Source organism: Diabrotica virgifera, chromosome 2, assembly GCF_917563875.1.
Source record: "Diabrotica virgifera virgifera chromosome 2, PGI_DIABVI_V3a".
Classification (NCBI taxonomy): domain Eukaryota; kingdom Metazoa; phylum Arthropoda; class Insecta; order Coleoptera; family Chrysomelidae; genus Diabrotica; species Diabrotica virgifera.
In genome coordinates this window covers 259,484,882-259,500,588 of record NC_065444.1, presented here as the reverse complement: position 1 = coordinate 259,500,588, position 15,707 = coordinate 259,484,882, and the positions used below count along the sequence as shown (strand labels likewise).

At 33.9% G+C, this 15,707-nt stretch overlaps 1 protein-coding gene across 4 annotated transcripts in view; it reads left to right on the top strand.

The window, feature by feature from the left end:
- The window catches only part of LOC114343874 (uncharacterized), a 700,122-nt gene that overhangs the window by 653,282 nt on the left and 31,133 nt on the right, over positions 1–15,707 (top strand). For all 4 annotated transcript variants that reach the window (XM_050644500.1, XM_050644499.1, XM_050644498.1 and 1 more), the window contains 5 exons: positions 892–1,099; positions 2,068–2,267; positions 7,552–7,776; positions 8,571–8,755; positions 10,764–11,024. In XM_050644500.1, coding sequence (XP_050500457.1) covers positions 892–1,099; positions 2,068–2,267; positions 7,552–7,776; positions 8,571–8,755; positions 10,764–11,024 — 1,079 coding nt within the window. The remainder of the gene's footprint in view (positions 1–891; positions 1,100–2,067; positions 2,268–7,551; positions 7,777–8,570; positions 8,756–10,763; positions 11,025–15,707) is intronic.

Here is a 15,707-nt window from a genome sequence, read left to right as displayed (position 1 = left end):
CATGTCGTATCCATTGGAGCAGTTGCAGGGAGCGCGGAGCACAAGGATAACATACTTATGGAATTTAATCCTCCTGTCCCTTTTAGTGGAACAGATACTCGAATTCTTCCCATATATCTGTTTATTTCTTCACATTTTTTGTTTCACATTTCGTTTTTCCTGTTGGTCACAGTTTTCTTAACTTCCCTATTCCAGTAAGTGTATATTCTCTAATCTTCTGGATTCTTTGTTTGTAACCAGATTCAATGGGCTTTTTTTGGTATCTTTCAACTCTCTAATTCCTTGTGATCACCTGTTCAAATCTTGGTTTCGCACATTTTTCTTACCTGATACCCTATGGCCTCTTGTGCTGCATAGGATACAGTCCTTTATTTAATAGAGTAGTTCTTCGACTGTCTTGTTTTCTTTTCTAATATTTTGGAGTTTTGTAGCCAATCTGAGTTTGTGCAAACATTTGGTGGATTAATTCTTTAGACTTTCACCAGCTCTACCATAATAATTTGTTTGTCAACTTCTTGCGAGATTTTTACACATTTTACCAATTTATTGTGAATGAGTACAGTTACACTCCGTTTGGCTCTACTAATCTTTGGCACTAATCTACTTATTAAATACCTACATATGTATATAATATGTATTTTATTTCAATTTTGGCATATAATCTACATAAAAGCATCTAAATTATTTAATTTTGAAGTTTAAACTCTTGACAAAAACGCATCCATAGAAAAAGTACAGTGTACAACACGTGAGAAAACGACATATTTCTCCCTTGCTTGATTTGCGGCACAACAAACTTCTGCGCTCGTGAGAAATACGTCTATTTTCTCTCTTGTTGTACAATATACTATTTTAACAAAAACTCAATTTTACAAGTTATGTTTGTTTTAGGTTCAAGCCTATCAAGTTCCCAACTTGAAACGCCAAGTAGAAAAATTACGTATAGAATCTGATGAAATTAAACTAGCCTATCAGCAGCTCGAAGAAGCTCTATCTCAAGAAAAATTACAACACTCGAGGGCGATCGAAGATGAAAGGAAGAGGTATCAAAGTGACGCCACGTTAATAATTGAGAAGCACAGACATGAAGTTTCAGAATGTAAGTAATAGTAGTTGTTTTAATAAGCCAAGTGTATTCAAGATATTTTGACTCTTTAATAATGCATGCCTGTCTTTTTTTCTCTAAAATTCTGTCTTCATTCGCACTACGACAGAACGTGTTTTGTCTTTATTGAGAACTCATCATGTCGTGCCAGATCCGAAGACAGTTACGGAGAGGGAAAGGTGGGATCATTAGATTCTCTTTCTTCATAACAAAATGGTTTTGCTCATCGAGCTATATACTGTTGTCCAAAAAATACCCTGATATTTGTATTTCTAAATTAAATATTAAACATACATCAGCAACCATTTCGGCAACAAACTGCGAAATGAAATTAAGTCTAGGTGTTTAACTACATATTTATAGCTTTAACCTGAATAATTAATATTCGAAGAGCAATATGAACATTCTTAGGTTGTCCGTGCAAATAGGTGTTGGCCTATGCGTAGGTGTTGCCTGTGCAAAGTGTTAGTATCTCGATGATAGCTGATACATTTAATTTGATTTTCGTTGTCAATGTATTATCCTGTTATAATTTGACTCTTATTATTTTTAAAGTTTACTCCAATGAAACATTAGTTAACCCTTTCACTGCTACATTTAAAGACATGCCCAGGTGCTCACAAAAGAGTTAAAACGCTGGTAATATCGAAACTAACTAGCAATTGTAATCTAGTTTAGCTAGTTGTTGCAAGAATTGCTGTGAGTTTTTAATAAATGTTGTGTTGTGCGCTAAAGGCTGTATTATGTCTATGTCTAGGAGAAACTTTGACAGTATACTGCAAGGATAACCCATGCTGCTGCAAACTGAGCTGAGAGGTACATTTTCTTGGTGAATTTTTCGAACTCAGTATAGGTGTGGTGTCCTGCTGTAGCGTGGTTTTAGTGTTCTTCTTTGGTATACCATATAAACATAATATTTAACTTAGATTTGCATTTCTATTGATACTATAATATTATTTCAGTAAACCAACATTATGCCGAGCTAGAACAACAAATCTTATCAGAAAAGGAAAATACTCATCAAGCCTTATGCAAACAACATGAAGAACAACTCTCCACCGTTAAGAAAGAGTTTGACAAGTTGCAAAGAACCCACGAAGAGTCTCTGGACATTCTCCGAGAAGAAAATGATTCCATTAGAGAACAAATCGACGAGAAGCAGGTACGTACGACTGTAATTTTGTAACATATAATAATATACAGGGTGTAACGAAAATACAGGTCATAAATTAAATCACATATTCTGAGACCAAAAATAGTTCGAATGAACCTAATTTACCTTAGTACAAATATGCACATAAAAAAAGTTACTGCCCTTTGAAGTTACAAAATGAAAATCGATTTTTTCGAATATATCGAAAACTATTAGAGATTTTTTATTGAAAATGGACATGCGGCATTCTTATGGCAGGAACATCTTAAAAAAGAATTATAGTAAAATTTGTGCACCCCATAAAAATTTTATGGGGGTTTTGTTCCCTTAAACCCCCCCAAACTTTTTTGTGCGTTCCAATTACATTATTATTGTGGTACCATTAGTTAAATTCAATATTTATAAAACTTTTTTGCCTTTTAGTATTTTTTCGATAAGGCAGTTTTTATCGAGTTGCGGCTTCTTTTTTAATATGTTTACATAAAAAATATATGGGGGTTTTGTTCCTTTAAACCCCCCTAATGTTTGTGTATGTTCCAATTAAACTTTTACTGCGGTGCCATTAGTTAAACACAGTGTTTTTAAAACTTTTTTGCCTCTTTGTATTTTTTCGAGAAGGCACTTTTTATCGAGATGTGACTTATTTTTTAATATGGTCCAAAATATACCTAAAAATGTAAATCATAAATAAACTTTCATATTATTTAGACCAGGGCGGATCTGTAAAAATATTAGTACATTTGGACGTTGAGAGGTGACTAAAATTTTTTTGCAGAAATTGCTTGAAAATAACTCAAATAATAATATTTGAGTTGTCCTCCCTCTCAAAAAGGTCCGGAACATTGTTTAAATAATCAAAATGTCAAAAAATGAAGGAAAAATTCGATTTTTTTCTTAGTTTTTTGATTATAACTTTAAAAGTATTCATTTTCGAGAAAAGTTGTACTGACATAAAAGTTGCATAATTAAATTTCCTACAATATAGAATTGGTTATAAATTTAAAAAATAGTCACCCTTGTTGCAAAATAGCAATAATTGCGAAAAGACTATACAAAAACAAGTATTCGCATTTTACGTTTTTTCAACCATTTATGCTACACTTAGGATCTTCATATTTCACTCAGAAAAACTTTATGATACACTAAAACAATACTGTAAATTTCATTAAGATCGGTTCAATAAATTTTGCAAAATAAATTTTGCAATCCAGCTTTCGCAAAAAAAAATAGTTTTTTCAAAATGTTACAGGACTGAAAATAAAGCAGATAGCAAGTTGAATTTTTTTTTGCATATAGAAATGTACTGTACCTTTTATTTTCAATTTGCAAAATTAAAATCGATTAACTGCCACGGCGTCAGGAATTTTTTTAAATAAACAATAATTATTGGTGCTACGCGCAGGACAGCGGATAGTTTGCTCTGATTGGGCATTTCAATGACCTTTAATAATGATTGATACATTTTAATTTTTATTACATTTCGATATAAATAAATAAATTTGTTTATTGCAAAATAAAAACACATACTTTATCCTTTAAAATAACACCTTTTTTAGCAAAAACTTTCTTTGTTCATATATTTTAACTTAGAGAATAAAAGTTTATTATTGTTAAACATATGCAATTGTTTAAACAATATTTCACAAACAATAATAAAATTAGTTTGATTTTTGTGGAATTAAAATATTAAAATACAACAAAATATAGATTAAGAAAATAATATATTAGATAAAGATTAGAAGAAATTTTGGTGAAAATCAACTAGTGTGAATCGAACACTGCTGTCCTGCGCGTAGCACCAAAAATTAATGTTTATTTAAAAAAATTCCTGACGCCGTGGTAATTATTCGATTTTAATTTTGCAAATTGCAAATAAAAGGTACAGTACACTTCTATAAGCAAAAAAAAATTCAATTTACTATCTGCTGTATTTTCAGTCCTGCAACATTTTTAAAAAATGATTTTTTTTTGCGAAAGCTGGATTGCAAAATTTATTTTGCAAAATTTATTAAACCGATCTTAATGAAATTTACAGTGTTGTTTTACAATATCATAAAGTTTTTCTGGGTAAAATATGAAGGTCCTAAGTGTAGCATAAATGGCTAAAAAACGTAAAATACGAATACTTGTTTTGGTATGGTTTTTTTCGCAAGTATTGCTATTTTGCAACAAGGGTGACTATTTTTTAAATTTTTAACCAATTTTATATTGTAGGAAATTTAATTACGCAACTTTTATCTCAGTAAAACTTTTCTCAGAAATGAACAGTTTTAAAGTTATAATCAAAAAACCAATAAAAAAATCGAATTTTTCCTTCATATTTTGACATTTTGATTATTTAAACAATGTTCCGGACCATTTTGAGTGGGAGGATAACTCACATATTATTATTTGAGTTATTTTCAAGCAATTTCTGCAAAAAAATTTGAGTCACCTCTCAACGTCCATCTCAAAACAGATAAGCCCTGGACTAATTACCAAGTCTCCATAATCTTACTTAGCCATATACAAATACGTGGTGGATTTGACAAATATTCAAAATATCTCGATAAAAACTGACTTTTCGAAGAAGTACTAAGAGGCAAAAAAGTTTTTAAAATGTTGTGTTTAACTAATGGTACTACAATAATAATTAAATTGGAACGTACACAAAAGTTTGGGGGGATTTAAGGGAACAAAACCCCCATAAAATTTTTATGGGGTTTTTAAATTTCACTATAATTTTTTTCTTAAGATACTACTACCATAAGAATACCACATGTCTATTTTCAATATAAGATCTCTAATAGTTTTCGATATATTGGAAAAAATCGATTTTCATTTTGTAACTTCAAAGGGCTGTAACTTTTTTTATGTGCACATTTGTACTAAGGTAAGTTAGGTTCAATGGAACAATTTTTGGTCCCAAAATATGTGATTAAATTTGTGACCTGTATTTTTATTACACCCTGTATACTAAAGATTTTCGCAGTTTTCACTGTATTCCTTCACTCAACCGTTCTCTCCTATTCTTTCTGTTTTGTCCGTCCACTTCCTGTTGATTTCTTATTTCCATTGCTTCGTTCACTTCATCTTTAAAAGATCTTCGGCTGAATTTTTTCCTTCTTCCCATCGCGCATCACTTTGTTATTCTGTTTTTCCAACGTTTTTGGTCTGCTATTCTGACATGTCCGTACCAGGTTAATATCTTTTGTTCTATGTAGTCTATTATACCTGAGTTCATTCCCATTCTTTTTTTAATCTCTATGTTATTTATTTTCTATGTTATCTCTTCTTGTTACTCTGTAGCTTCTACTTGGAATTCCATATCTGTTTCTCTTATTTTGTTTTTGGTTTTTGTATTTATTATCCAGTTTTTACACCCACAAGTAAGGATAGTTCTTCTAATGGTGTTATATTATTGTTCCTTTTGTTTATATACTGATGTTCTTATCCCACAGTATCGGGTTCAATTTTCGAATTCAGCTTCTGGTCAGTCTATTTTTATGTCTTCTTCAGTTGTTCCTTTGTTCGATATTATGAAACCTAAATACTTGTACTTGTCAGCTCCTTTGATTTGTTTACGTTTGACTATTTCTAGCTGTTTTATTTTTATATTCTCCGTTGTTAGATATTCAGTTTCCTTTAGTTTTATTTTCATCCCATTCTTTGTATATTCCTATTAAAGTTTTTTTGATCATATAAATGAGATCATCTTCATCTTGTGCGATCACTATTTGGTTGTCAGCAAAACTGAGGGTATTTAGATAGTCGTTCCGTACTAGTTCACCCATTCCTTTGCACTTTCTTTTCCATGGTTTTAGGGTTTTTTCGAGGAATATTTTAAACCGGGGAAGGGATGTGGGGCAGCCCTGTAGCAGTCTTTGCTACTTTGTAGATTGCATATTCTGTTGCCCGTTTTGATAGTATAACATCGTCGAAAATTTTTTTTGTTTTGTTTACGTAATAGAATTCCGCAATAAAGCCTGGGTTTCCTCGAAAGCGGCACCGACAACTGCGGCCGTAACACTGCGATGAATGACGTCATAAAAAATTGTACCACGCAAAATAATAATAGCAGTGGTTTCCAAGGATGCGTTGGAAGCCACCGCTTGCTGAGTGTACATATTTCATTTCCGCAGTGAAGAACCTTGAATTTTTCACAGTAATCTGATGTCATTCATCGCAGTGTTACGGTCGCAGTTTGTCTGCGTCGCTTTCGAGGAAACCAAGGCTTAACTTACTTAAAACGCAATATAATAGTTAGAATTTGTAACTTGTTGAATTTTTATTTCAGAACGATTCTGTAATTCTGAAGAATTAAAAAAATCTTTTCTTCTTCTTGTAGAACATGGTCCTGTTTATTCTATCAACCCAGCTCTAGTGATGTTGCTGTCCAGTTGTCATACCACCTCTTTGGGGTCTTCCTAGTGGTCTTTTTGTATTGGTTTTGCCCATTTGGTGATTTATCCTGGGTCTATTTTATCCATATGATGACCAGGTTAATGTATCCTCATTTATTATTCTATCTCTGGATGGTTCCTATTACTTTAATTTCTGTAGTTCTCATCAATATTTTTGTAAACGACGATTCAGGTCTTGTTTCCGTTACGTATGAATTTTGCTCTCTGCGATCATATGATCATATATTTATTCCTCCATATGATATTCCTCAAGTATCCCGATATTCTGTCTGCCTTGTTGACTTGTTTCTTCACTTCTTCTGCAGTATGTCTGTCAGACGATACATCTATTTTGAGGTAGTTGGAATTTGAGACTTGTTCTATTATGTGTTCGATAATCATTAGTTTAAATCTGATGGATATCCTTGCTATAACCATTTACCGGCTCTTTTTGTGGGATACTAATATATTTAACTTGTGTGCTGTTATGTCGAATCTGTAAAGCCATCTTCATTTTCTGCCATCATTATTGCGTCCTCCACATAACAAGGGATACTCAAACTTCATTTTCCAATTTGCAGCTAATGTTCATTGCATTTACGCTTACTATTACATATCTTATCCATGATCATGTTAGAGATTCGGACTGATGCTATCCCCTGTCTAATTTTCTGTCGATATATTTAGCATGGTACTTTTTAGTCTACTAGTAGTTATAATGCAACATAGGCGTAACCAGGGGGTTTTGGGGGTTATAACCCCCCATTTGGAGGTACTTTGAGGTACTATACGCTTAACACCATTACTATTCCATACCCCCCAGAGACCACCATCCAGTAGTTGTAACCCCCCTTAGGATCATATTGGTTACACCGTTGTAATGAAAACTAATGATTACATTTATTTTTCAGATGGAAATAGATAGGATTAAACACGAAAGTAAGAAGCTAAAGGACGACTACGAAACAAAAGAAACCGTTCTGAAAGAGCACAACCACAAACTGAAGCAACAACTGAATAAGATAGAAGGAGATTTTGAGGAAAGACTTAAAGGCTTGGTGGAAGAAAATAAAAGGCTGAGAGAGGAGAATGATAGGCTATTGAGCTATGGAGATGATAAAGGAATTAGTGTACAGGTTTGTATCAAGATTCTATATTACACGGATACTATAAACACGGGTTTTTGGTTATACCGTTTTTTTACTTACGGTTTAACCAAATGGTTATAACCTGTCAAGAAAACCGGGTACATATTCCAAAAACCGGTGTTCGGTTTTTTTAATCAATAGCCACCTAATAGGTTACAATGTTCCATTTATATTGCACTTTAGTTTGGGATACTCCGTTCAAATCGATATCAATATTATTGATGTCGATACCATCGAAGGAAAATATCGATACCAAGATAATCAATCGACGTATAAACAGCGTCAGTGTGTATTGGATACTGCGTAGAGGAATGGGGAAGGGGGAACTACAATTTGGAACTAGCCGGGATCAAACAAGGGATCGAAAACAGAAATCAGTCATCAGTGTTAGCAAATCGGTTTCGATTTTGGTGAGCTTAATATATCCCCTATGCGCACGCGGGACGAAAAATTTCTGCATTTTTTTCTGAATTCATTATTTTTTATCCAGTTTTCACCGGTTATTACTTTGAAATGAAAAACCGGTGTAACCGGGACCATAAATAACCGAAAAAATCGATTATTACGAAGTAAAAAACCGGTTTTGGTATAACCGGTAGGGTTTTCCAATCCCTAGTCTGTCTTCGGTTCTGCCACTACTGGAGGAGGTCCAAATATAGACTGACACAAGTAGGGTGATCGACTTTTAAACAGAGAAACAGCGGGTATTCATAACTTCTGCTTCTGGTATCTAATTCAAATTTCAAACATTTTCCATCCATTTAACTTTTCATTTGTTTTAGGAAGTACAATCGCTTCGAGTAGTCTTAGAACTGAAACAAAATGAAGTAACTGACCTTCGCAAATCGTTGGCAGAAGCAAACCAAAGGGCTGAGCTTTTAGAAGGCGCTGAAGAAAGGGCTAGAGTGCTTAATGCTAGGTGTGAAGATCTTCAGTTACAACTGGAAAGGAAAGCAGATTCTGAAAAGTAAGTAAAGAATCCTAATTTAAATAAACATACTTAGTAATATAAACGTTTCTAAACAACTCACTCATCGTTCAGAAGTCCTATGCATTGGTGAGTATCCAAAAAATGGCATTTTCTTCATATACCATGTTCTTTCAGAACGTTGGTTACCATCACAGCAATCTTAATTTTATTTACTGCCACCTCAAATAACATGATTGTATCAATACTCCCACCTCCAAGATTGTATCAATACCCAAGCTACCAAGCTCTACCAAGTTCTTTAATCATGAAGTCTTTTTTCGTCCTGGACTGCTATTGTCCCTTGCATAATATTTTGTGGCAACCTATATTTGGCACCTTGCATTACATATCCAAAGTACTCTAGCTTTCTTTTCTTCGTGCTTTAACATCAGTAGTCTTGCACAAATGTTCTAGTATTGTGGAGTTCCGAATCTTGCACACCAAAAATACTTTTAAAATTCTTCTATAGCATCACATTAGCCTGATGAAAGCCTCAAGGTGATTTAGATCACTTTTATTCACAGACCAAGACTCGACATCATAAGGTTAGACCGAGAACACGCAGCCAATAGTTTTAGGTCTCTGTTACATAATCGTGACCAGACATCTCGTAACCGAACAAGTGGTAACGGACAACTCGTAACGGCGACAGTTCGTAACCGCGACACTTCGTAACGGCGACATTTTGTTACTATACAAATTCGTAACAGACAATTCGTAACGTCAAAATTGAATTATTCTGTTTATTTGTTAACGTGAAAACTAACGGTTATATTATAGTTATAATTGAAATTTTTTATCAATTTAACGAATCATTACCGGGATAAACATGTTTAATTTTATATTTCGTGTTTCAGAATATATTAAAAGTCTTTAAACACAAACAAATATTTAAATACATAAAAACTTTTAACAATATTTTTAAAAGTTTATCCCTCTTATTGTTCTTTAAATTTGCATATGCCCTAGATAAAGCAACAATGAAGTAATTCGTGAAATCTTTAGCCGACATCCGTCTTTAGACATTCCCAACTTTCTAAGTAAACATTTTGTAAAGGAGAGATTATAATTACCTTATTAATTGCATTAAAAATATGAAATGTTTATCCTGATACTGTTTCGTTAAATTGATAAACATAATTTCATTTATAACTATAATAACAGTTAGTTTCCACGTTAACAAAAATAAACAGAATAATTCAATTTGGACGTTACGAATTGTCCGTTACGAATTTGTATAGTTACGAACTGTCGCCGTTACGAAGTGTCGCCGTTACGAAGTGTCGCTGTTACTAATTGTCCGGTTACAAACTGTCGAGTTACGAGATGTCATGGAACCTACATAATACCTTGGACATGGACATCCTTCTAAAAGCGGTTCTGACCTGCCCAATTCTGTACTGTAGATACTATTTACAAGTATAGACAGTTTTATACTCTGTTGCTTTCTTATTAGCAGTATTTTTGTTTTTGTTTTCTATATGTTCAGATCCAAACTTGCTTCCTACCAGCTTTCGACGACACTGACAAGTAATGTTGCAGATCTTCTTGAGTGGAAGCTAGGATTACTGTGGATTACTGTGTCGTCCGCATATCGCAAATTATATTCCTTCGTGTTTTTCAGGAAGTGCCTTTCTGAAAGTTATTTCGGGGCAAACGTTGAAAAGCAGGGGCGACAAGAGACATCCCTGTCGTACTTCTCTAAAAATGTTAAGATTTTTTACTGCCATCTTGTGACTATTTGGAATTATTTTAATGTCAAATGAAGTTACTAAAGATTTATCCATTTCATTACTGGTCAATCAAATCATAACCTACCACGTTTCTGTCTACATATAGAATATATCCAGAGAAAACAATATTTTTGTTGTCTTTTTCAGCATTTTCTTTTTAAAGATCTTAGTTCCCAAGATCAATAAATACATTATACCATTATGTTTTATTAGCCTTATATTTTTTACAAAAAAAAATAGACAGTGATATTAAAATGTAATTCTTTTTTAAGATGTTTAGTTCAAGAAAATCGCAAACTTCACGACAGCTTTAAAGAAGAGAATAACCAGAACCGCAGATTGTCACAACGCATCGAAGAATTTCAGTGGAAACTAAAACAGAACACAGAAGTCCTCAACAAAGTGATGGAACGTGCCGAAGAAAGTGTGTTTAACAGATCCCTGATCTCTTCCAGCTTCAACGAGAAGCACAGTTCTACACGATTAAGCTTAGAACGTGCTATGTCCTTCAGGGAGCGCAGTTATTCAAGAAGGTAAGAATTATCATATACTACACTAATCACAAAAAGTATCTCATAATTTTTGAAAGTAAAAAAAAATCAAAAATAATTTTTAATTTTTAGCACAATGTTATAATACTAATCTATCTATCTACAAACCCATAACATTTTAAAAGCGTGTTTTTGCCGAAAAAAAAAACAGTAAACAAAACGTTGTTAAAGGAGAATATTTATTTTGGACATTTGCATTCGAGAATTTGATGTGTGCATAACGTCTTCTTGAATTTTCAATGAAGAGGTGCGTTCTTACAAAAAATGAGTAATACAGTGTGTCCACAGATGGGGTGCCCAAGAGGAAAAACTTTTTTATTTTCAATTTTAGCGAAAAATGTTATTCTTGATAAAAAGTTTTACTTGTTCTAAAACCCCATAAAACGAAATAAAATTCAAGTTTTTCATATCCTGCTTAATTTTATAGCCAATTTTATGTAAATCCCTATAAATTTTTGCACTAAGTTCGAAGTACACAGATGCGTAAAATGTACAGGCAATCACGAAACAAAAGATTGTCCTCGGAAATCACGTGATGACAAAGTAAAATGTGTCAATTGTAACGGTGACCACCCGGCTAACTATAGAGGATGCCAAGTTCACATTCAACTACAGCAGAAGCTATATCCTACACTAAGAGAGAAAAGAATCATGCAACCGCATATCCAAACAAATAATACTCAACAAATACAACCTGATTTAACCTATGCTCAAATAGTCAACAAAAATCAACCACAGTGTAGCTATAACAACCAAACAATACCAGGACCTAACCAACCTAATAACAACTTAGCCAAGCTGGAAGAAATGATGCAAAAACTCATGGAGCAAATGGGCACAATGCTCAATTTACTTACTACTGTCATCAATAAGATTGCTTAATGGCTTCACAACTTAAATATAAAATAGTAGTCTGGAACGCAAATGGCCTTTATCAACGGGCTAAAGAACTCAAAACATTCATACTTAATCAAAATATTGATATATTATTAATTTCTGAGACACACTTTACAGAAAAACACTACATGCGGATTCCCAACTACAAGTTGTATTATACAAATCACCCAGACGGTAGAGCTCACGGTGGAAGCGCCATGATTATACGTGATTCTATTAAACACTCCGAAATGGAAAAATATAACAAAGACTACCTGCAAGCAACCAGCTTAACAATTGAGGAAGCACACGGCCCAATAACAATATCTGCCTTATACTGCCCACCTAAACATGTCGTTAAAAAAGAACATTTCCTAAAATATTTTAACACTCTAGGGAACAAATTCATTGCAGGTGGAGATTATAATTCAAAACATCCGATGTGGGGTTCTAGACTAACAACTCCAAGAGGCAGAGAATTAGCTAAAGCAATGGTAGAAAATAACCTGCAACAAATTTCTACTGGCGAACCAACTTATTGGCCGTCTGATTTAAACAAAATACCTGATGTCGTTGACTTCTGCATCACAAAAGGCATCGATACCAAAAAATGTAAAGCTGAATCATGCTTTGATTTATCATCAGACCACTCACCCTTTATAATAACAATCTCCGAAAAAATCTTAAACAAAGAACATCAAACAACTTTGCATAACACCAAGACTAACTGGTCCCAATTTAGAGAAAAACTAGACAGCCTGATCTCACTAAATCTGTCCTTGAAAAATGAACTCGAACTTGAATCAGCTGTAGATAAACTAACAGAAAGCATACAAATTGCTGCATGGTACGCGACTCCCAGCTACGAACCATCTCAAAACAGAAATAATGTGTCTCCCACAATTAAACAAAAAATTTTAGAAAAACGACAATTACGTAAAAATTGGCAACAGTCAAGAACGGCAGAAAATAAGAAAAAACTTAACAAAGCAACAAAGGAATTAAAGGAATTAATCCATGAAGAAGAAAACCATGGAATACAAGAATATTTAGAAAATTTAACACCAACTGAAGCTACAGATTATTCACTCTGGAAAGCCACGAAAAAGCTCAAACGGCCCCAACAGCATAACCCACCAATCAAAGATGAGGCAAACACCTGGGCTAGGAACGACAAAGAAAAAGCTGGTCTTTTTGGCAAGCACCTTCAAAAAGTATTTACGCCATACCCTTCTACAGTATCTACAGAGGAAGAAACAGAACTAACCAGATTCCTAACAGCACCGTTTCAAATGGATCTGCCCCACACGAAATTTACAGTCAACCAAGTAAAACAAACAATAATAGATGAAATCAACATCAAAAAAGCCCCTGGATTTGACCTAATCTCTGGCAAGATTCTAAAAGAAGTCTCGGATAAGTGCATAAAACTAATCACCTTTATATTTAATGCAATTCTGCGTCTAAAGTACTTCCCTAGTTCATGGAAAGTGGCACAAATCCTAATGATCCTTAAACCAGGAAAAAGACCGGAAAATGCATCTTCATACCGGCCTATAAGCCTTTTGCCTATGATTAGCAAAGTCTTTGAAAAAATGTACGTAAAAAGGTTGAAAACGATAATAGACGAAAATAAAATAATTCCAGAACACCAATTCGGTTTCCGAGACAAACACGGAACCATAGAACAAGTGCATAGGCTAGTCAACCAAATAAACGAGGATTTTAACTCCAAAAGATACTGTTCTGCTGCTTTCCTTGACATATCTCAGGCTTTTGACAAGGTATGGCACATAGGGCTACAAATAAAATTAAAGAAGCTCCTACCCTATCCTCACTTCCAGCTCTTAAAATCCTACATAGAAAATAGACACTTCCTTGTGAAGCACGGTACCGAGCACACCAAGATATATCCCATTCACTCAGGCATCCCACAAGGCAGCGTTCTCGGCCCAATTCTGTATCTTTTATACACAGCGGACATTCCAACATCTAGTAAAACTACAGTTGCAACGTATGCAGACGACACTGCTATCCTGGCATCCCACACAGATCCAACAACAGCATCAAGGAATCTTCAATCAAACCTAAATAGAATTCAGCAATGGATGAAAGTATGGCGCATCAAATCTAATGGAACTAAATCATTACATGTAACATTCACGCTACGCAGAGAAACATGCCCCCCTGTATATATTGATAATTGTCTAATTCCTCAATCCGAGGACGCCAAATATCTTGGCATGCACTTGGACCGCCGCCTTACTTGGAAAAAACATATTTTTACAAAACGAAAACAGCTTGGACTTAAATTGAGAAATATGTATTGGCTCATTGGACGCAATTCCAAACTATCTCTGGATAACAAAATTTTACTCTACAAGTCCATCCTCAAGCCCATATGGACTTATGGGATTCAGCTATGGGGCACTGCTAGCGTCTCCAATACAAACATCTTACAGAGATTTCAAAACAAGGTGCTGCGTTCCATAGTCAATGCGCCATACTATGTATCCAACGAGGTGATTCAACACGACATCCCCCTAGAATCCGTGAAAGAAGCCATACAACGTTTTAGTGTTAAATACTTTGAACGAGTGTTAGTGCATCCTAATGCGTTTGCCAGACAATTAAATGTGCGGGACGTCTTTGAAGTGCGTAGACTAAAACGGCAACTGCCGTCCGACTTAACCAACTGAACGTAATCAAAAGTGTATTCAGACTGATAAAATTTTAGTTTTAAAATTGTAAAGAGGTTACTCACTGGAGTAACTCTCTACATGTCTATATTTTTTACCATAACAAATGCTTAATGCCCAATGGGCAGATTGTTGTACTCAATGGAGTTAATAATAAAAAAAAAAAAAAGTTCGAAATTGTAACAATAATAACTTGGGAGAACAACCCTTTCGCTTCTCTGGATTATGAAGCCAGCCTTTATCGTTCTCCTTGAATCATCCAATTATTTATTAATTAAATAATTATTAATCCAATAATTTAATAATAAAATTTATTATTAGATGAATTCTTTATTGAACGCTTAACATTGTCGAAAAAATGACAATTCGCAAATTATTTATCGGAGTTGACAGTTACTAAGCTACATTGTGGCTTGGCAACACTAGATTATTGTTACGATTTCGAACTTAGTGCAAAAATGTATTGGGACCGTGCAAGTTCGGAAAAGCGACACCTATTTCTACGCTCTGAACTTTTATTCGCACTTTTAATTATATTGGCCAATCATATGGTCCTGGTTACTGGATAATTGTCAAGGCCATAGTCCAAAAAAATAATAAGAAGAAAAAATAAGATTTAGGTTGTGTTTGTCAAACGTAAACAATTGTATGTAGTAAATAAAATTAGTTATTAAAATGCAGTATTGCAAGCAAAATACAATTAATTAAATTTACTTTTATATAATAATTGCATATCATATCAATATTGTGGAGCAATATATAATTTTTCTGCTTGAATGACAGAAGGTATGAAATATACGTCAATTTGACAATTTCAATTGACAATATGAATTATTTAAGAAAGTTGCAATATTTCTCCGCTATTCGCGCATGATCGTTTCGCGTATCCCTTCCAAGTACTTGCACACCGCGAATAGGGATTTACATAAAATTGGATACAAAATTAAGCAGGAATTGAAAAACTTGAATTTTATTTAGTTTTATGGGGTTTTAGAACAAGTAAAACTTTTTATCAAGAATGACATTTTTCGCTAAAAGTGAAAACAAAAAAGTTTTTCCTCTTGGGCACCCCAACCGTGGACACACTGTA